The sequence below is a fragment of the Pelophylax lessonae genome (assembly GCF_965119305.1).
Source record: "Pelophylax lessonae genome assembly, chromosome: 3".
Lineage (NCBI taxonomy): Eukaryota > Metazoa > Chordata > Amphibia > Anura > Ranidae > Pelophylax > Pelophylax lessonae.
The window spans coordinates 38,311,021-38,333,774 of NC_138770.1; the positions used below are offsets into that span (position 1 = coordinate 38,311,021).

Sequence of the window (22,754 nt, forward strand, 5' to 3'; positions counted from 1 at the left end):
GGGCGCCCCATCAGGCAGAGGCGGACTGGGCCGCCGCACCAGTTTGGCTGGATTTAGGTTTGCCCGCCCAGGGCTTTCTCTGGCCACCCTGGCCCTTGAAGGCTTTCCCCTTGTTCTGTGCCTTGAAGGCACGAAAGGACCCCTGATTTGGTTTAAAGGAGGGGCCCCGCTTACCGCGGAAAAACTTGCCCTTAGGATTCTGGGGCAGCAGAGTGCTCTTGCCCCAGTGACCCCTTTTACCAATTCATCCAGGGATTCCCCAAACAGGCGAGACCCCGCATAGGGGATGTCAGCCACCGGTTTCCTTGAAGTCTGGTCAGCCGACCAGCTTTTCAACCATATCAGGCGACGGTTAATCACCGCGACACTGGACAGGCGCGCAGCTAACGAGGCCTCATTCACGGCCGCATCGCACAAATACATGACTCCTTGATAGATCTGGTCCACCATCGCCACGGTAGTAGGGGGAGCAGAATCAGCCACGAGGGTGCGTCTTAGCACCTTGGTCCAATCCGCCACAGCCTGAGCCGCGAAAATAGGCTTTAGCAGGGAACCCGCCACCATGTAGGCATGGCGGGAAAGGGATTCCATCCTCCTATCCGTAGGATCCCTAAACACCGGAGAATCTTCGGTGGGTACCAGAGTGGCCTTGTTTAATCTGGCCACAGTGTGATCCACCTGAGGGGCCACACACCAGCGCGAATCCGTAGGAGACGCAAAGGGATAAAGGAGTTGAAACCTCTTAGGCACCACAAAGGTGCGTTTCAAATGACGCCATTGATCATTCACAGTAGCGTGAAACTCAGCGGGGCAAGGGAACACCTGCGCCGCCTTGTGGGTCCTGTGTGTACCAAAAGAGGACACAATGCCCGGAGGATTGGGCTCATCCTCTAAATGTAGTGTTTCCTTAATGGCAAGAATTAGCGCATCCATAGCTGCGTGGTCTTCGGCCGTCCCAGGGGGAATCATCCACCCCTGCAACCTCCGCCTCCCCCTCAGACAGAGAAGAGCGAGACCCTTCAAGGGGCACGCCACCTATGGAAACCATATCCGTGTCAGAATCAGAAGACAAGGAAAAATTAGGCCTTTTTCTGTCAGCGCGTTCAGTCATCAGAATATCCACTTTGGACACCAAAGTCGCCACTGCAGCAGACAAAGTAGACAGAGCAGAAGATTCAGAGGAACCTGAATACCCCACTAAGGCTGTGGGAAATTTGCTGTCCTGAGATTCCATAGTAAAAAAAGTTTTATTTTTTTTATTTTTTAAGGTACTGGCCCTTTAAACGCGCCACGGATCCCAGCAGCACACCGCTACAAGACTGTGACAAACAGACTCCTGAGCAGGATAAACTGATAGCCAGAAGTATTTGCACACAAAAAAAGGACAGCAGACAGACGCCCACAAGTGTTACCACCGCAGCCGATCTCTTCTGTGCCGAAGGATGAAGTGATGTCACCGCAAGAGGCTGAACTAAGACTGCAGGCCAAGGAAAAATGGTTGCCTATAGAAAGTAATGGGAGGCTTCGGGAAAATGGCCGCCGACATGTGTTTGGAACGAACGTTTTGCCACACACAAGATGGAGCCGCAAGGCGCCAAAAACACACCACATACAATGCTGTATAAGCGCCCACAGTGAAGCCAGACATGCTGCCCACACCTAAAATGGCAGACCGGCGGTGTTGAACCCCGCAGCGGTCGCCACACGTGTCTGTACCTCCAAAAAGCACCCTAAAGTGACACAGGAGAGGGACCCCCACAAACCCACACAGCGCACAGGCTGTGAGAAAACACCCCCGTAGGGACCGGGATCAGGGAGCCCAAAAACGCACAGACATGAGGGGATAACACAGACACACAGGACTGCCAGCCCCAGACAGAGGCCCCACACAGAATGTACTTACCTGTACCCGATGGCGTGGGGTGCCTCTCATCGACGGGAAACCGCCCACCCTCAGATGGCAGGGGTGCCGTCAGCCAAAAACGCAGGACGCTAACAGTGCACGGAGAACCGTGGGGAGACGTCCAGGCGAGGTAGCCACCTCGCAGGCTTTCATCCCTGAGGACAGGGATGGGTCGTTTGCGAGGCCAGGGCGAACACATAGCCTGCTAAACGCTAGATGGCGGGCTGGGATTCCATCAGGCCCTCTGTCCTGGAACCCCAGGACGACCAGTGCGACTCCCAGCTCTGCAACGTCGTCATCATTTTGAAGAAGTAACTAACTAAAAAGCTGAGAAATAAACAGCTAGTAAATGTGAAGAAAAAAAAACACATTCCCTGAAATAAAATCATAAAGAAAAAAGAAGAAGGCTGAGACTGTAGCCTCAGCACAGGGAGAGCCTATCTCACTCCTATCTAGACAGAAGACAAACTGAGTTGGGATGGCTGATAGCAGGGGGGTATTGGACCAGTGGGACAGCCCCCATAGGTGTGTCTATGTAAATGCTTTGTTTTTAACAAGTCTTATGCCTAGCTTGCTCCTGTGGATAAGAGGTCAATACCCATTGGTGAAGACTGTATGAGTGGGCGGCGACTGTCGGAGGACGTAAGAGAAAAATAACAGTAGTTTGTCTATTACCCCTTAAAATTACCAGAACTTATAAGGAAAAATCCCCCCCCCCTTTCCCCTATAGACTTAAATAGGATTTGCCTACAAGTTTGGGTAATGCTGAATTATGAACAAGATTCCCAGAACCCTCTCATGGACTGAAAGAACATTGGGCGCCAGTCACTTTCTGTCTTTTTAGGGATTTTATTGGTCATCACATAAAAGGAAGTGAGGGTTAGTGTTCCCAGATACCCAAGCAGACTTCTCCATATCCATGTCTAGCTTCACAGTTTCAGAACCTTTAAGCCAACCCAGCAGCACTGTAGGCAGCATCCTAGCTGGTAAATGATTTTTCCTCTCTCTTGCTAGTTCCAGTGCCCTCCGTACTGTTTCTTAGACTTCTGCCTACATCCTGAAGTGACCAGGCCAGAAGAGAAACCAGCCTTCTTTCTGGCTTTCCTTAGAAAGGTCATCCCATAGGCCTTGATCTTGGCATCGCCTATTGACAGGCAGGACCACTTCAGGCCCTTCTCCACATCCCTAGTACATGCCAGGCCCCGCACAGGCTATGAGCCTAACAGACAGATTAATCCAGCAGCACCTCTCCAGACCATAGCCTGGGAAAAGTGAACGATTACAAGGCCTGCCCCCAATATTTATATTCTCCCCCCAGCATGCACCAGTGGCAATGAACCTTCTGCTGGATTGGTTGACGGAAATATAAATATTCATTACTCAGTCTTGTTGTGGCATCTCATACTATTACCAATGGTACCAGTGACACTTACTGGCAGCAGTGAGAGATCACAATCCCACTGAGCTGAAGGAAAAACCAAGTGATAATCTTTACAAATCAGTCTGGGCTGACTACTATCCAGCCAAAATTAAATTTGGGTAATAACCCCTGTTTAGGACAGGGTGCTACACGTATTCATCTGCCTCTAGACCTTTCATCTATCTGAGTGAACAGAACAGCCTGGGTAAAGACTGCGGTGCAACTCCACACTGGATCTTTACCAGGAGTAACTTCACAATGGCTGTGGGTTAGCAAAAGAGCAGAGAACCACTGGCCAACAGAGTCAAAACCCCCTTGTGGAGCACAGTCATATATACTACCTCTTCTATTGCTCTTCCCACCCTATGTTTGGAGAAGCATGCTGTCAGAGAAACGGCCATGCTGCAACTGGCAACTCTGCCAGTACTTCCAATGGCCACAATGGACTCAGGCCATAGACTCATTGTCAGTGAAATGGCTGTGCTGCAACTGGCAACTTAGCCAGTACTTCCCATGGCCGCAATGGACTCAGCCCATAGACTAATTAACTGGCCTATAAAAGGACTCTGCTCAGCCCATCAGATTGCTGGATTGTCTTCAGCTCTTCCTGTTTCCTGAGCATTGCTACTTCCTGGATTCCAGTTTGACCCGACTTGTTCTTGACCTGTCTGCTCTCTCTACTGGCATTGACCCTCGGCTTCATCTGACCATCCCTGCTACAGTTTGGCTCTCCCGTTATCTGATCTCGGCTTGGCTCACGGACTTGCTTCCTGTCTACCTGCCCTCCAGTACCTGATCTTGGCTTTCCCACGGACTCGTCTGCTTCTGGCCTTCCTGCTATATTCCTTTAGCTTGCACCTGTTGCAGCTTCCTGCCGAGCCCTGTGTTTGATCCCCGGCCGGTCTTACACCTACTGCCTGGTTGTTCCTGGTTCCTCCTTGGACTGTCCGGTATATTCCTGCCCAGCACTCTGCTAGAGACCGCCTGTCTACCATCAGGACCCTGCCGGCAACCAGTGCTTCTGTGGGCGCTACACCCTCTGTCTCAACCCCAGGAATGTGCCGCACTCAGCCGCAAGGGGAGCCCTCTCTGCATCTCGGCCTCGGATCAGGTACATGACACATGCCAACTGTCATTTATTAGCGGCACACAGTCCAGGTCTCTCAGCCTAGGCTGTCCAGCCAGCACATCGGCCCACCCGTCGCCACCCCCAGGCTCAGCTAGTGTACTGCTAAGACCAGGTCTAGGTACCCAAACAAAAGATGACCTAGTCCACCCAAGCTGTTGAGCTCAGACCCAAACCCCCCCCCCCCTTTTTCATGCCAATCCAAGCTAGGCCAATCATCTGTCTAGACCAGGCATAACTATCCCACTTATCTGTCAAGCCCAGGCTCAGCAGGTCCACATAATTGTCAAACTCAGAGTGAGCTAGCCATTTCAGTTGTCAAGCCCTGGCCCAGCAACCTCAAACAGCTGTCAAGTCCAGGAAAAGTTATCTCACTCCATGCATTGGAAATGGGGAAGCATGTAATCCCTTTCCATATTCATAACATCCCACAAATTCCTGAGAAATAGGGAAGTGATTTGAGAGGATTCCCCATAGGAGTCTTTTAGGTTGCCGCTACATCCTTGGTGATCCATGTCAACCTGACGTGGGCTCGTCACATGAGAGATCCTTGATTAATAGGCTGAGTCTACACTAGTGAGAAAGAAATCATTTTTTGGTGGGTTCTTTGATGTTCATTAAGATAGGCCTTTCTTGAAAAACATTTCCCACACTCAGGGCAGGAATAAGGCTTCTCCTGTGAGTGGCATATCTGATGTTTATTAAGACCAGACTTCTGTGAAAAGGATTTTCCACACTCAGCACATGGAAATGGCCTCTCACCTGTGTGAGATCTTTGATGTATAACAAGTTGTGATTTCCATGGAAAACATTTGCCGCACTCAGGGCAGGAATACGGCTTCTCCCCCGTGTGTAATCTCTGATGTGCCACGAGGTCTGATTTCTGTGAAAATCTGTTCCCACACTCATGGCAAGAATATGGTTTCTCCACGGTGTGAGACCTCTGATGTGCGGTAAGAAGGGCCTTTTTGGAAAAACATTTTCCACACTTTAGACAAGGATACGGCTTCTCACCAGTGTGAGATCTTTGATGTATAACAAGAGCTGATTTCTGTGTATAACATTTTCCGCACTCGGCACAGGAATACGGCTTTTCTCCCGTGTGAGATCTCTGATGTCTAATAAGTTCTGATTTCCGGGTAAAACATTTCCAACATTCAGAACAGGAGTGAAGTTTCTCACCCGTGTGAGATTTCTGATGGACAGTAAGACTTAATTCAGAACTAAATCTTTCCCCACATTCGGGACAGGAAAATTTGTCCTCTCCCTGAATTCCGGCACCATCCCTCACAGTACAAGGTTGCTCAGAGTCAGAGGGATTCCATGGTCTATCCACACTGTGAAGTCCTCCATCCATAGCTGACCTCTCTGTCTTATCTCCCACACAATCTCTTGTGATGTCCCCATCTTTTATTTTACAGCTTGGAGATAACCTTAGATGATCTTGTGAGGGTTTCCCGATGGCGTGTCCTGGAAAAATATAAAAACATGATTGATAGTAGTGATAAGACTAAAACGCTTGGGTTTGATTCAAGTAGATTACGTTGAACATGGGCAAATGTTTGATGCCGATTACAAACCCTATTGATGTCAATAGGCACCAGTGCAAGTTCTGACCTATTTCTGTTCTAATAGGCAAGAGATTGTGAAACATATGACATGGTGGATTTTTGGGGGACAGCAAGCTTTTTTTTTCTTTTTTATTTGCATTGGGAACCCCCTACCTGCATACCAGATCTGAAGGCCCTGGTATGAATTACGGGAGAAACCCCACGACTACCACAATTTTTTCCCTCTTTGCTTTCATTGCTGTACTTCTGTTTAGACCGAATCTTAAGCTCAACCCTACTGCGCAGTAACAGAGCAAAGATAACTGAATATATTATGACCCACCTGTGCTGATCTCTGTAGGAGTGTTCGCCTCTATAAATGTTCCTGTTATTCTATCCTCCTCCATAGACTGCTCATCGCCCCTCACATACGTCTCTTCTACTTCATCCTCAACTTTCATGTTCATCAGATCTTCACCCTAAACCAACAGAACGGCAGAAAATAACATCTGTAAAATAGAAGTATTTATGATGTGAGATCACATAGAAAATATCATCTTGTAGAGTCCACACATCGTCTCCACATGTCAGAGTGTTCAATCACTTTATGTTCCCGACCCTCAACTCCACCTACCTGATGATGGTGAGGGATGGTGTGATCTTCTTGTTTGGAATCCTGGGAATATAAAGGACAAGGACATCTCTCTGGTGGGTTCCTGGTATTAGATGACTCCATCATAATGTCATTGTGACGATCAATGTGTCCGTTTGAAAACTCCTCCATCACTCCATACTCCTTATCCTCCTCTTTATACTCTTCTTTAACAACAATATTATAATCCCCAAAGATTCCACTCTAAAAGATATAATAAAACATTTGTTGTAACAAACATACTTGTGTATAAGTCATAACTATCAGTGATTGTTCCACATCTACCTGATGATGGTGAGGGATGGTGTGACCTTCCTGTGTGGAATCCCCGGAATACAGAGGACGGGGACATCTCTCTGGTGGGTTCCCATTACTGGATCCATCTGTAGGAAACACACACACTGACTGAATACATTGTTTCTATGTGTTTATCAGATGATGGGGGGGATCTAGGTGGATCCTCTGTACTGCTCTCTCCTTTACAATAAAGTCTCCTCTTACCCGGTGATGTGAGGGGCGGCTGATTCTCCATCATGACGTCCTTGTAGAGATCCTTGTGTCCTTCTAAATACTCCCACTCCTCCATGGAGAAATAGACAGTGACATCCTGACACCTTATAGGAACCTGACACACACAATGATACAGTCACCATCCAGACACATCCCTTGTCTGTTACTGGATAATGTCCCAGAATTCCCAGCACCGCTCACCTCTCCTGTCAGCAGCTCCATCATCTTCTTGGTGACTTCTAGAATCTTCTGCATGTTGTGTCTCTCAGGTTTTAGGGAGTCACATGGAGGCACTGTGATGGTCATATGATTACCTGACTTCAGAGGAGGAAATCTCTGTATTGAGGGAGCGATAGGAATATCATGTTAGAATCCCAGAATCCTCCTCACCTCTCCAGTCAGGTCTGTGTTTTATTAATAGAGATAAGAGTGATGTCATGTGACCTCCCAGAATCCCCCTCACCTCTCCGGTCAGGTCTGTGTTTTATTAACCACTTGCCGACCGCCGCCCGACTATATACGGCGGCGGTCAGCCCCTCCCAGGCAAAGTGACGTACCAGTAAGTCACTAGCCTGGGAGCGAATAGGGGGCGAGCGGGCACCCGCCCCCGCTCGTACCCATAGAAGCCGCCGCGTGTGACCGGCGGACCCGATGTCCGCTGGTCACTCGCAATCGTCGGGTGGAGAGGGAGAAAGGCAGGCGGCTAATGTAAACAAAGCCGCCTGTCACTCTCCCCTGTGTAAAAGCACTGATCACTCGGTCCTGCTATGTAGGACCGTTGATCTGTGCTGTAACACACAAAGCCACATCCAATCACAGTAAGAAACACGCCCCTAGGGACACACTTAACCCCTCCCTCTCCAATAAAGTTAACCCCTTCCCTCCCAGTGTCATTTTTACAGTAACAGTGCATATGTATAACACTAATTACTGTAGTAATGTCACTGGTACCCCCAAAAGTGTCAAAAATGTCAGTCAAGGGTCCGATCGGTCCACTGCAATGTCGCAGTACCGCAAAAAAAAAAAAACGCAGATCGCTGCCATTACTCGTTAAAAAAAAAAAAAAAAAAAAAAACAACAAAAATGACAAAAATCTTTCCCTAGGTCAGAAAAGGCAATAACTTTTGCGCAAACCAATCAAAATACGCTTTTTGCAATTTTTTTTTTTACCAAACATATGTAGCAGAAAAAAAATTGGCCTAAAATGTTAAAAAATTTTGATTTTTACATTTTTTGGGGGGAATTTCATATAAAAAATGTGAAAAATATTGTTATTTTTGCAAAATTGTCGCTATTTTTTTGTTTATAGCGCATGATCAAAAAAAATCGCACAGGTGATCAAATACCACCAAAAGAAAGCTCTGTTTGTAGATAAAAAAAGGATGTCAATTTCATTTGGGTACAGTGTCGCACGACTGCGCAATTGTCCGTTAAACTCACGCAGTGCCGAATCGCAAAATAGGCCCTGGTCAGGAAGGGGGTAAAATCTTCCGGGGCTTAAGTGGTTAATAGAGATAAGAGTGATGTCATGTGACCTCCCAGAATCCTCCTTACCTCTCCGGTCAGGTCTGTGTTTTATTAATAGAGATAAGAGTGATGTCATGTGACCTCCCAGAATCCTCCTTACCTCTCTGGTCAGGTCTGTTTTTTATTAATACAGATAAGAGTGATGTCATGTGACCTCCCAGAATCCTCCTCACCTCTCCGGTCAGGTCTGTGTTTTATTAATACAGATAAGAGTGATGTCATGTGACCTCCCAGAATCCTCCTTACCTCTCTGGTCAGGTCTGTGTTTTATTAATAGAGATAAGAGTGATGTCATGTGACCTCCCAGAATCCTCCTCACCTCTCCGGTCAGCAGGTAGATGATCTCCAGGGTGAGGTTTAGTATCTTCTCAGTCATGTGACTCCGGTCCTCCTCCATCCTCAGTGATGTGGTCATGTGATCTATAGGAGGTTTCTCTGTAGACGGATATATGGAGAATTATTTGGAGTGTATTGGTCGAACAATATTAGGGTGGAGATATAAGGGTGTAATAGGCAAGCTATCCCCGGTGGCACTCATAGATTGGATTACTTTGTGTTTGTTGGGTTCCTTTCACCCTGCACACCTGTTATATCCTGTCCTACCTGCCTGATTAGAAATTACATTTTCTAAGTAAAGTCTGTCTGAACTCTGAACCGAAATATAGGAATGGGATTCTGGTGTGTCTCAATCAATGAGTTAAGGGTGAGTCCCCGGAATTCAAATTGTTGGAGAACCAGGAGCCTTCTTTTTTTTACAATTTGCGTGCCCTAAATTTGTAACAACCCATGCGGGTTGATTTACTAAAACTGGAGTGTGCAAAATCTTGTTCAGCTTCCAGGTTTATTTTTTGTCAAAGATTAACTGAACAAGCTGAAATTAGAAGCTGATTGACTATCAAGCAGAGCTGCACCAAATTTTGCACTCTTTTGTTTTAAATAATAAACCCCATAACGCCCTGTTTAGTCTTTGGTCAGCTGAACTGGAAGAGCCAATATTATAAAGAAATAGATAACCCTGCCCTTTCACTATAAAAGTGTGGGCTCACAGCTGCCACAATTATTTCCAATATCAGCCCTGATTCAACTTTGGATGGTCATCTTGCTTAGGCGGCATGATACTCTGTTGTGCCTTTAGTCTTGCGCACTTGCCATTAGTGCCTGCTACAGATGTATATGACGGAAACATTTGTTTCATTTCAGGTTCATTCTTTAAGTAGATCATTTCGCTTTGTCATATTCATTATGTTTTAATGATTTTTTTCAGAGTTCGTTTCATATATTCGTTGTTGCAAATGAATGCATGTTTTCGGGAAGTAATGCCTCGTACACACGCAACGATTGTTGGCCGACCGGAAATTGGGGGGGGGGGGGGGGGCGGGTTTCAGCACAACCCAAATCTGAATCCCTCGGTTAGAGACTGCTAAGGTGAGAAGGTGAAATCTCTCCAAAGTGAAGAGAATGTTCCGGCCTTGTAAGTGGGGAAATGTTCTGCCCCTGAAGGGGTTAATCTAGGTTTCCACACTATATATGTATGTATCATCATCTGCTGCAGATAAGACGTCACAGTGACTATGGAGGAAGAGGACGGACATGACGGGGGGTTGTTACTGGGTGTAAATAGAAAAATACCGGGGCCCTCTCATTCCTATTGTATTATATTGTATTGTAATTGTACAGTCAGCCCTCATGTTGTAAAGAGCTGCGTAAACTGTTGGCGCTGTATAATAATGAGATTGTATTACCTCCTCTGCTGCCAGTTCCAGTAATGTCTCCTCTCTTCCTCCTCCCGACTCACCTCTCACCTGGAACTTCCTGTATGTGCCTGACATCACTTCCTGTCTGTGCCTGACATCACTTCCTGTCTGTGTCTGACGTCACTTCCTGTCTGTGCCTGACATCACTTCCTGTCTGTATGTATGTTCTCTCCCACTATAAGTGAGATCACCACTTGTGGAGCTCAGAGGAACTTTAGCCCCGAGAAATGTCTCGTAGTGTGAACACGACCTTGTGCTGTGTGTGTATGTACAATATATCCTTATAGATGGGTCATCTCCACTCCCACCAAGGGGGATAGAAATATATTACTGTTTGGGATGAGCGAAGGCATCTCAGACAACCCCCAATCCATACTTCCTGGACTTGCGGTTCACGCAGAGTTCCTCCTTGGCTCCAGCTCTGTTCCAGACCTGATGTCCTCCCAGTTCTACCAAGCCTGCATCTCCAGCGGCAAGTTCCACCATCAACATCTTCTGGCATTCCTTTTCCTCCTGGTCCTTGGCATTATCTGTTTCCCACTCAGTGGGGCATGGGTTGGAGATACAAGGGAGGCCACCCTCATCATTTCAGGCTTCTATCAGTTAGGTGATAAGAACATTGTGGCCCAAATAAACAAACGGTGCTGCTCCAAGCTCACATATTCCAGCCGGTGACTTTAAAATACTACCAGGTGCTAGCCTCCAAAGTGCCCATTCTGCCCAATACAATGATATATCTAATAAAAATAATAATAAACTTTATTTTATATAGCGTCTTTAAAGGTGGCTTCTCAAAGCGCTTTCCAAGGAAAACACAAGAAATACACAAGATAACATAAAGGAAAAGGGGACAAATAAATGAAAGCTTGTCTAAGGAAAAATGTTTTTTAGATTTGGTTTGAATGAGTTTGGAGAAGATGACTCTGATGTTCTAAGGAAGAGAATTCCATCGTTTTGGAGCCTAGCAGGAGAAGGCTCTGTCTCCAATTGAGTTAGGGTGCGTAGGGGGGACACAGAAAACCAAAACTTGAGAAGCAGAAGTTACGAGGGGGGGAGTAAGTTGAAAAAAGTTCAGACAGATAATGGGATGCCAACCCATGAAGAGCCTTATATGTGAGCAAGAAGATCTTAAAGTCTATGCGGAACCTGACAGGTAGCCAGTGCAAGGACTCCAGGATAGGGATAACATGGTCACTTGTACCAGACCTAGTCAGGTACCTGCAGAATTTTGAACATATTGAAGTTGATTAATAGTGAATTTAAGTACACCAGCGAGTAGAGCATTGCAGTAGTCAAGTCGGGAGAACTCAAATGTATGGATAAGCTTTTCAGCTGCCGTGTATGATAGCATAGGACGCAGCCGAGCAGTGGTTCTCAAGTGGAAAAAAGATTTTCTGACAATGTTTAAGGAATGCGGACGTGCACACTGGGAAACCGCTCAGTCTATACAGTGGCAGATCAGCTCCAGCTTGTCCCCTCCCTAGCAACAACCCTCTAATGCATTTCACCCATTCACAAGCTTAGTTGTAGAGGTCCTCTACAACTAAGCCCGGGAATGGGTGAAAGGTATTAGAGGGGCATGGCTAGGGAGGGGAAAAGCTGAAGCCGATTCAAATTCTTAATTCCACAAATAGCTAGTGTAAACTATGTCTTCCATGAATTCTGAACAATTCAGCACTCATCTTGCTCTGCGTATTCACTCCAGGGGCAAATACTGTTGTGAAAGATGCAAGAGCGTTGTTTGTTTTCCCGGATTCTGGATCTACAGAACTAATTGGCAACACTGTACAGCATTAACCACTTGGAAAAGAGTTTGGTCACCCATCAGGTGCTGACTGGGGCCAGTCTAGAGAAGGATAGCTTTATGGAGAAGCGGGAACCAGAGATAGGTAGCTGGGTTATAGTAAGACGATGGGGAAGAGGGAAAAGTGTTAGAGAAGCTGGTCCTGAGTTGATCCATTCTAACAAATACATCCAGTTGGGGATATTGGGGATATCAGTTCAGGGGTAGCATTGGTGGAGCAAAATACCTCCTCTTCCAACTAGGGGAATGATAACTCCAATAAGAATACATGCAGGTGTTTAGGTAAGCAGAGACAGATACCATAATCTGTTACTCGATCTCTACCGGGTCGCCATCCTGAAACTGTTTGATGTGGTCCCAGGATGAGTGGGAGACCCCAGAAACCACAGGGAAGGGGAGCCAGTAGTGGGGACCACACTACCCACACTGTAAAAGTGATCAGGTTGCAATGTGAAAGTTGTCATAGGTGGGGATGGATCTCCCCTCTAGATCTAGATTGCAAGATATGGATCTGTGTGTCCAGATCAGGGGGAACATGAGTGCCCCTGCAATAGTTGGCCAACATAATGGCCCATTCCCAGGTACCAGTTGCAGTTAAAATGTGAATACAACATACTCTTTGGCAGGGATTCCTCTGGGAAGATCAATGAAAAAGGATCTGGGGGTCCCTGTAGATCACCTTGTAGACTTAGCAATAGCATGCAATGTAAAGTTGCAGCTAACAAAGCCAGCAGAATACTCTTTTGCATAAAAAAGGGGCACACATTCCAAAGATAACACATTCCAAAGATAAAACAATCATTGTACACGTTTATGAAACATTCGTTCAACCTCATCTCTATTATGCGGCTCAGTTTTGGACACAACTACACAAAAAATATGACCTTTAACTGGAAAGAGTTCAGTTAAGAGCACCAAAATTAATAGGGTGGTGGAGGACCTAAGCTAAGAGGATTGATGACACAGATTAGAGATATCCACTCCGAAGAAGAAGTGCTTAAGGCAGGATATGATATGATTACAATGTACAGATCAGGAAATTATTTTAGCGGTAATGGTATGCAATGGTATGGCATTATCAAGGCCCGGTCTTGGCTTTTGAGTGAGCTATCTAGAACTGAACTTGAGAACTGAATGGACTACCTGGGCCTGGGATAGACAGCTGAGTGGTCTAGCTGGGACTGGGTTGGGCAGTTGAATGGGTTTGCTGGGTCTGAGCTTGACATCTGAGTGGGCTAGTTGGACTTGGGCTTTACAGCTGGGTGAACAAGCTGAGCCTAAGCTTGATTGCTGGCTAGGCTAATGGGTCTTAGCCTTACTGCTGGGGATGGGGGATTGGGTAGGTTTAAGTTTGAAAGCTAGGTGGGCTAGCTGGGCCTGGGCTTGAAAGCTGAATGTGTTAGCTGAACCTGGATTTGGCAACTGGGCCTGGGCTACTTAAGCATGAACTTGACTAATGAGGAGGGCAAACTGGGGCTAGGCTTGACAGATGTGTGGGCTAGATGGGCCTTGGTTTGAGAGCTGAGTGAGATGGCTTGGACCTGGTCTTGACAGCGGACTATAGCTGAGCCAGGTCATTATGGCTGGCTGGACATTCTAGGCTGAGAGGCTCTGACTGTGGGCCATTAATAAGTGACAGTTGACATCCTTCTCCACTCACTGGCTGAACACAGACATGGAAAGGAGACAGAAGAGAAGTCAACAGATAGGACTACGATCCATAGAGGACATTTTGTCTTGCTCAGCAACTGGCTCCATCCACCCTTCTCCTGACCCAAGTCCAATGTGGATTTACTCCCAGGAAAAGTCAAAGGTGCAATAAACTTGCACCCACTGCCAAGAACACTCTCACTCAGTCTAGAGGAAGATTCATACACTTAAATGCCTTCTTAGGAGCCTTGTCTAGGCACAAATTGTTATGCAAATTGTGTGACTATTTGAAGCAACTCCAGCTGAATGACAGCTTGCACTTAACATGCTGCCCAAAAAAATTATATTATTTATTTCAGGCATTTGAAGTGTCTTCAATTTACTCAATGCTTCACATACTCTATATCAGTCTCAACCCACAAGGAGCTTACAATCTACGGTTCCTATGTCACATGCACACATACATAAGAATGACAATTTAGACAGGAGCCAGTTAACCAACCAGAATGTCTTTGGAGTGTGGGAGGAAACCCACACAAGCAAAGGGAGAACATGAAAACTCCATGCAGATAGTGTCCTGCCTGGGTTTTCGAACCAACAATCCCAGTGCTGCAACACAAATGTGCTAACCACTAAGCCACAAAAAACTGGAAATGTTTTATATAGATTTTTATATATATAATGTTTTTTATACTGTAGATATAAAGTGCTGTTGCTGGTCAGATGGTAGCCATACTTTAAGTAGAACTTTAGTCAGAAAATGAAGTCCTGCTAGATGACTTCAAGCTGGCCCCTTTTGCAGGTATAGCTATGTAAATAAAATCCAGTAATACGCTGTCTCACCCTGCTCTGTTCAGTTACTCTTCATTTTTAGGCACTGCTGAGTTTGTAGAGGCCGATCTCCTGATAGCCTTAAAGCGGAATTAGGCCCCTTTCACACTTGTATGACCTAAAAGTCTTGCGACTTTGACGCGACTTAAATGTGACTTGAAGCAATGCCTGTGTAATCTTGAGGTCTGACCGCACTCAGGAGTAGATGAAATAGAAGTGTTTTATTCCCCATAAAACTTGAATACATTCAGTGCATCACACAGACATGGGACAGGTTGACGCGTTTCACGATTCTACAGATCGCTTACTCATAACCATGGTTATGAGTAAGTGATCTGTAGAATCGTGAAACGCGTCAACCTGTCAACTCCTGAGTGCAGTCATACTTTCTCTTTGATTACTTGATGACTGGATGGCGGATCCGACCTGCACTGGAGTGCTTTACCCACCTGAGCAGCTTTTTTCTGTTACTACAATTAATCTTGAGGTCTATTGACCTCAAGTCACATTAAAGTCGAAACAAAGTAGTGCAGAGACTACATTGAAGTATCACAGATATGAACAATACTCATTGGAAATCATGGGGTATGACTTATCATGCGACTTTGCAATCCCAAGTCGCAGGACAAGTCGTACAAGCGTGAAAGGGGCCTAAAAACCCTTATTCTTTACAGCCAAGGAAGCTGCTTCTGTGTGAACTGCAACTGCCATGGTGCTGCACATGTGATCAGTTAGGACACCGACCATTTAATGGTTTGACAGTTTTTTGGAGGACACAATCAAATCAAACTGCTTTTTGAAAATGGTAAATTGATGGGTTTAGTTTGGCTTTATGATTTGCAGTTGGGTTTCAGCAAAATTGTGGCCTCCAGAAAGAAGAAACAGGAACAATGCTGGAGGCAATTTACAGCACACACTAATTTTGGTAGCATAATTATGTATTATTTTCTATCGAGTGGTTATGGGTAAAGTTCCGTTTTAAGTCTTTGAGCGATCCTTAGAGATTTGTCTCAATTGCCAGGAAGAGAACCTTCAAAACTGAGTTTCTTCAAAGTTTCCCCGGGAAATGTATCTACATACCTCATAACTTTTTGAGATGGGAACGAGGGACACCTATTAGCAAAAGTATGTAGGCACAGGACACCTCCTCCTATCTCCCCCCCTAAAGGAGAATGAGGCTGGGTTCAAACATGTCCGGCTGCGGTTTGCAGTCCAGAGTCTGGTGAGTTTGTGTTCACTGGTTTAGGTACTATTCAGGGCTGAATTTTTCCCTGAATTCGCTCCTGAATCGGACACAAAAAACAGAACCCTTTAGGAAACCGTACCGTGGCCACCTAGGGTTGCCACCTCATCCCTTTAAAACCAAACACATATTGATTACACAGGTTCTGTGGCTGATTAAGGTGGTAAATAAACGCACTTGGTCCCTTATGTGCATTATATTAGCCTCAGAACCAGTGTAATTTATATATGTTTGGGTTTAAAGGGATGAGGTGGCAACTTTATGGCCTCCCTAGACATGGGTGAACTGGCTCCATTGAGAACCAGTCACATTCATGTGTCATGCAAATTGGATGTGGTGTAAAACTTAGCCAATTTGCATATATGTGAACCCAGCTTTATATATATATATATATATATATATATATATATATATATATATATATATATACTATTCCTTTATTTTGGCTTTTGAAATTTACAAATGCAACATTTTAGAAATTGGTTGAAAGGTTTAGCACAGGGAAACACTTTTTGAAAGATAAAAAGTGCATTTTATATACAACTATATAGATCAGACCAAAATGATGGACAAATGAGGAGGAAAAAGGGACAGAGGGACATTGTTCCAAATCAGGGACTGTCCCTTGAAATCAAGGACAGTTGAGAGCTATGCATCTCTAATGATATACAGTATATACACACACACAGCACAAGGCCGTGTTTACACTACGAGACGTTTCTCGGCTCTGCAGTTCCACTGAGCTCCACAAGTTGGTGATCTCACTTCTACCCAGACAGGAAGTCTCTATGGAAGACAGGAAGTGATGTCAGGTACAGATGGGAAGTGATGTCAGGTATAAATAAGAAGTTCCGGGTGAGAGGTGAGTCGGGAAGTAGAGAGGAGACATTGCTGGAAGAGGTAGCAGAGGAGGTAATAAGATCGTATTTTCTATTTACACCCCCCGTCATGTCCATCCTCTGCTAATGAAGGTAGGTATCCAAAGTAATGTGATTGATGAAACATAATCATGACCAAATTTGGTTAGTGATGTCGCCTGGATCCCCACCCATCTTGCTTACATACAAAAGCTGGACGGGGATCTGTCATTTGCGACAGTAGCGATATAGCGGCCCGGTGGGCATGGTAGTTTTCGGATGGCATTCGTGATTGGCGAGGATCTATATCTTCTGTGGAAGACATGACTGAGGTTGGATTTACTTTGTAAGAATTTTTTTTTTTTTTTTTTTTAGAAGGACCTTTTTCGCATTATGTAGTTATTTCTAATTATGTTCAATGAGAGTGAGAGGGCATTGGAGCCAAGGTAACCTGCTGGTGAAAGGGGAAATCTTGTACTTTGTAGGGGGAGCGAAGGGCACCAGTACCGGGGGGGGGGGGGGCGGGGGTATAGGAGAGAGGGGCAGTGGTGCTTGGTGATAGTGACATAGTTAGTCAGGTTAAAAAAAGACACAAGTCCATCTAGTTCAACCAATGCAAAAATAAAATCAATACACAATCCTATACCCACAGTAGATCCAAAGGAAGGCAAAAAACCCCAGCAAAGCATGATCCAATTTGCTCCAGCAGGGGAAAAAATGAATTCCCGATCCCCCGAGATGTATCCTGGGGAAGTATACTGCTGCTGATGTTGTCCTTAAAAACAGTGTTGGTCCCTTAACACCACGTACAGCTTTAAGTAGCATGAAGAGGACTCTCCTCTACTGTAGTTATATTGTGTGCATTAGTAGATGTCGCCCACAGCTGACAATAGCTCCTCTAGTACCCTCCAAAGGTAACAATCAAAAATATCCCATTGATAGTTCCTTATTTGTAGATCTAAAAATAAGCAAAATAGTTCAGAGACAAAACAGAAACTGTAATTTCTGATTAAGGAGATAGGATGAATTATACCAGGTTTATCAGGGGCAAGAAACTTGGCAAACTCTAAGTAACCCAATCTACACTTGCCAATTACCCCTTGTATCCTCATCCTAATATTGTACATCCAATACCATCCACATAATTCTTCATTATCCACCTACAGAGAAACCTGTATAGCTCAAATGACCACATCAATGATGATGGAGGAGGACCGGAATCACATGACTAATAGGATACTAAACCTCACCCTGGAGATCATCTACCTGCTGACCGGAGAGGTGAGGAGGATTCTGGAAGGTCACATGACATCACTTTTATCTCTATTAATAAAAGGCAGACCTGACCGGAGAGGTGAGGAGGATTCTGGGAGGTCACATGACATCACTCTTATCTCTATTAATAAAACACAGACATCACCAGAGAGGTGAGGAGGATTCTGGGAGGTCACATGACATTACTCTTATCTCTATTAATAAAACACAGACCTGACTGGAGAGGTGAGGAGGATTCTGGGAGGTCACATGACATCACTCTTATCTCTATTAATAAAACACAGACCTGACCGGAGAGGTGAGGAGGATTCTGGGAGGTCACATGACATCACTCTTATCTCTATTAATAAAACACAGACATCACCAGAGAGGTGAGGAGGATTCTGGGAGGTCACATGACATTACTCTTATCTCTATTAATAAAACACAGACCTGACTGGAGAGGTGAGGAGGATTCTGGGAGGTCACATGACATCACTCTTATCTCTATTAATAAAACACAGACCTGACCGGAGAGGTGAGGAGGATTCTGGGAGGTCACATGACATCACTCTTATCTCTATTATTAAAACCCAGACCGGAGAGGTGAGGAGGATTCTGAGATTCTAACATGATATTCCTATTGGTTCCTCATCACAGAGATTTCCTCCTCTGAAGTCAGGTGATCATATGACCATCACAGTGCCTCCATGTGACTCCCTAAAACCTGAGAGACACAACATGCAGAAGATTCTAGAAGTCACCAAGAAGATGATGGAGCTGCTGACAGGAGAGGTGAGCGGTGCTGGGAATTCTGGGACATTATCCAGTAACAGACAAGGGATGTGTCTGGATGGTGACTGTATCATTGTGTGTGTCAGGTTCCTATAAGGTGTCAGGATGTCACTGTCTATTTCTCCATGGAGGAGTGGGAGTATTTAGAAGGACACAAGGATCTCTACAAGGACGCCATGATGGAGAATCAGCCGCCCCTCACATCACCGGGTAAGAGGAGACTTTATTGTAAAGGTGAGAGCAGTACGGAGGCTCCACCTAGATCCCCCATCATCTGATAAACACATAGAAACAATGTATTCAGTCAGTGTGTGTGTTTCCTACAGATGGATCCAGTAATGGGAACCCACCAGAGAGATGTCCCCGTCCTCTGTATTCCCGGGATTCCACACAGGAAGATCACACCATCACTCACCATTACAAGGTTAGTGGGATTGAGTTTCTGAAACATGGACTCATGGGGACAATGTGTAGATTTTTATATGATATCACAAGATTAAAGCTTCATTATTACCAATGTTATTTTCTGCCATTCTGTTGATTTAGGGTGAAAATTGGATGAAGATAAAAGTTGAGGGTGAAGTAGAAGAGACGTATGTGAGGGATGATCAGCGATATATGGAGGAGGATGGAATGATGAGGACATTTATAGAGGAGGATACCCCTACAGAGATCAGCACAGGTGAGCCATAATGTTTTATTCTGTTATCTCTAAACTGTTACTGAACACTGATTGGTCCAAGGTTTGCAGTAGATGAGTGATATCCGCCAATAATAAACTGAACTGACAACCATCCTGAGGTTCATCTGGCAGTATTGAGTTGTGTTTTACTCCTAGTTATAGTAGCACAGATACAGATTGTTCCTTTCTTAGGTTGGCCTCTCAGATTTAGATTTAAGTCTGCTCAAAGAAGAGACCAACCTAAGAAAGGTTAACATAAAACTATTATTATAGTCTTGTTGGGATGAAAATCAAGAAATAACATAAAGACTTGAATGCTTAACTTTCTAGAACATACTGCTGCAAACTCTCTCTGGTGCTGCTCATCACCAGAAGCCTAGGACTAAGGTCACTTGTTCTATGCTAAAGGGTCTGCAAGTCTGAACTTTAAACCTCTGGTTTATCAGAGATTACATGACCCAGTGCCTAGAATTCTAGGATGCCTAAAGCTGGCCATACACCTGCCGAAATATTGGGCAAACTCATTTTCAAAAAACGAAAAATCGGCCCTGAGAGCAGACGATCGTGCCATCATGTAATGACCGAATTTTGAACGATAAATTGTTCAATGGACATAAATGAATTCAGTTTGTCACATATACCTAGTGCAAATAGGTCGGCCGAGAAACACATTAACCTTTCAATTTATCGTTCGTTTATCGATCGGCCGCCAGATTTTCAAAACTGTTCTTTCGATTTTACGACTCTGAAAAGTTGAAAACGATTTTCTATTTGTGCCCATTAACTGGAGGAAAAACGGACTATTGGACAAAATGACAGATTTTCGAACGATTTTTCGGCAGGTGTATGGCCAGCTTAAAAGCATGCACCTCCCAGTCCCTATCGGTTCCTGCTTTTCAGAGAAGGCTGTGGAAATGTCAAAGTGTTTTAAGGAGGGGGACCAAAAGCCCTTTTACCAAAGAATGGAAGATTTCCAGCTGGTTCGGACATCCACTAAAAACATCTGCTCACTCAAATCCACCTGATCCAGATGGAATCTTGATTTAAGTGGATTACCCTACCATATCTATTGATTGTGTTTTTATATTTGTGCCATCAAAAAACCCTCAAAGGATCATCCTTCTTTATCTCCAGGTTGTAAAATGGAAGACGAGGACATCACAAGAGATTGTGCGGGAGGAATGAGAATGAGCTCAGCTATGTATGGAGGACTTTACAGTTTGGATGGACCATTAAATCTCTCTGACTCTGAGCAACCTCGTACTGTGAGGGATGGGGCCAGAATTCAGGGAGCCGAGAAATTTTCCTGCCCTGAGTGTGGGAAATGTTATTCACAGAAGTCCTGTCTTACGAGACATCAAAAACTTCACACGGGGGAGAATCTTTATCCTTGCACTTACTGTGGGAAATGTTATACACAGAAATCACACCTTGCTACACATCAAAGATCTCACACAGGAGAGAGCCCGTATTCCTGCCCTGAGTGCGGCAAATGTTTTTCACAGAGGGGCAGTCTTTCCAGACATCAGAGATTGCACTTGGGGGAGAAGCCGTATGCCTGCGCTGAGTGCTGGAAAAGTTTCTCACAGAAAACAGACCTTGTTATACATCAAAGAATTCACACGGGGGAGAAGCCGTATTCCTGCCTAATGTGCGGGAAATGTTTTTCAGAAAAGACTAGTCTTACCAAACACCAGAGATTGCACACCGGTGAGAAACCGTATTCCTGCCCCACATGCGGGAAAGGTTTTAAACAGAAATCAGAACTTGTTAAACATCAGAGATCTCACACAGGGGAGAAGCCATATTTCTGCCATGAGTGTGGGAAATGTTTTTCACAGAAGTCCAATCTCAACGCACACCGGAGGTTTCACACGGGTGAGAAGCCGTATTCCTGTCTTGAATGCGGGAAATGTTTTTCATGGATGTCTCAACTTTCTGAACATCAGATGTGCCACACACTAAAATAGTATTTTTCCACCCGTGTGAAAAATTGTATTCTCTAGAATTAGAAATGATCAAACCTCAAAAATCCTAGGGGGGAGAGAAGCTGTATTCTTGCCCAGAGTGTGGGAAATTTTGTTCAGATAAGAACAGTTTCCCCAATAGTGTGCACATAGACGAGAAGCCGTATTCCTACCCTAATTGAAGTAAATGTTTTCTTCAGAAATCAGGCCTCAGCGATCTCACATAAGGGAGCAGCCATGTTCCTTCCCTGAGTGCAGGATATTTTTTTTTATAGAAGTCATATCTTTGCAGCCATCAGAGAACCCACACAATCCCCGAGGGCTATTTGTGTCCTGAGGTGCGGGAAATGGAAATGTTTTTTCACCAAAGTCTTGCCTTGCCAAAGCTCAGAGAACCTACACAACCCCAAAGGTGGATAATTGTCCTGAGCGCGGGAAATGTCTTCTATATGAATCATAATTTGCCCTACATCAGAGATCTCACACTGGGAAGAAGCACACCTTGATATACACATCAGAAAACGCGTGGCTCAGCACTCCTCTGATCTTTACAATGGATGTAGCACCCTCCTAGATAGGTGCTAGGTAAAAGCATTGTTTTCTCCATCTGCTTATCAGGGGAGTCTGTTCAGTAGTTAGGCCTGTTACATGTATCCATGTGTGATTCACTGGGTCTGAGGAAGTGTCCCCACTGTGTCCAATAGGGGAGCCTGTTGGACAGTGGAGGAAACCCAGCCAATGACACACAGGCTTTTGTGGCTGTCCCAGTGGGTTGGCACAGGAGTGGTGCATCCTGGGATTGGTCCTAAAAGCCAAGGGCCCATTATTATTATTATAATACAGGATTTATATAGCGCCAACAGTTTGCGCAGCGCTTTACAGTGTGGGGAAAGACAATACAGTTACAATACAATTCAATACAGGAGGAATCAGAGGGCCATATGACAGGGCATCTTTGGGCGGAAAGCCAGGTCCCAGGAGGCAGAGCAACCTGAGGAAAAACAGTGCCCGTGAGTACCAGGGAGCTTGCCAGGGGTCTGCCCAGGAAAGGGACCAATCCAGTGAGGGTCAGTGGACAAGAGCCAGCAAACACAGCAAGTGAGAAAGGGGGTGCCAAGTTTGGGACCCTGAACGTTCAACACAACAGGATCAATTTCACTATCTTCACTTTGGTGGCAGAGTGAAGCAGTGCCCTTGCCGCATACTCTACAGATAGATGTCCTCTTTGG

General features: G+C 45.2%; 3 protein-coding genes across 3 annotated transcripts in view; 2 read left to right on the plus strand and 1 right to left on the minus strand.

Moving 5' to 3' along the window:
* LOC309549998 (uncharacterized protein) overlaps positions 1–9,115 on the minus strand; it is a 137,970-nt gene extending 128,855 nt beyond the window's left edge. The window contains exons 1-4 of the mRNA XM_082250472.1: positions 9,008–9,115; positions 7,363–7,497; positions 7,153–7,276; positions 6,937–7,034 (exon numbers count right to left, since the gene is read on the minus strand). Coding sequence (XP_082106598.1) covers positions 6,937–7,034; positions 7,153–7,276; positions 7,363–7,497; positions 9,008–9,103 — 453 coding nt within the window. The 5' untranslated portion in view covers positions 9,104–9,115. The remainder of the gene's footprint in view (positions 1–6,936; positions 7,035–7,152; positions 7,277–7,362; positions 7,498–9,007) is intronic.
* LOC309550283 (uncharacterized protein) overlaps positions 1–22,754 on the plus strand; it is a 1,519,274-nt gene that overhangs the window by 1,355,908 nt on the left and 140,612 nt on the right.
* On the plus strand, positions 17,929–21,528 carry LOC309549999 (uncharacterized protein; the record flags this gene model as incomplete). The annotated part of the gene is made up of 4 exons (XM_082250473.1): positions 17,929–18,108; positions 18,742–18,876; positions 19,423–19,558; positions 20,645–21,528. The coding sequence occupies exons 1-4, from the start codon at positions 18,013–18,015 to the stop codon at positions 21,526–21,528; spliced, it is 1,251 nt and encodes a 416-aa protein (XP_082106599.1). The 5' UTR covers positions 17,929–18,012.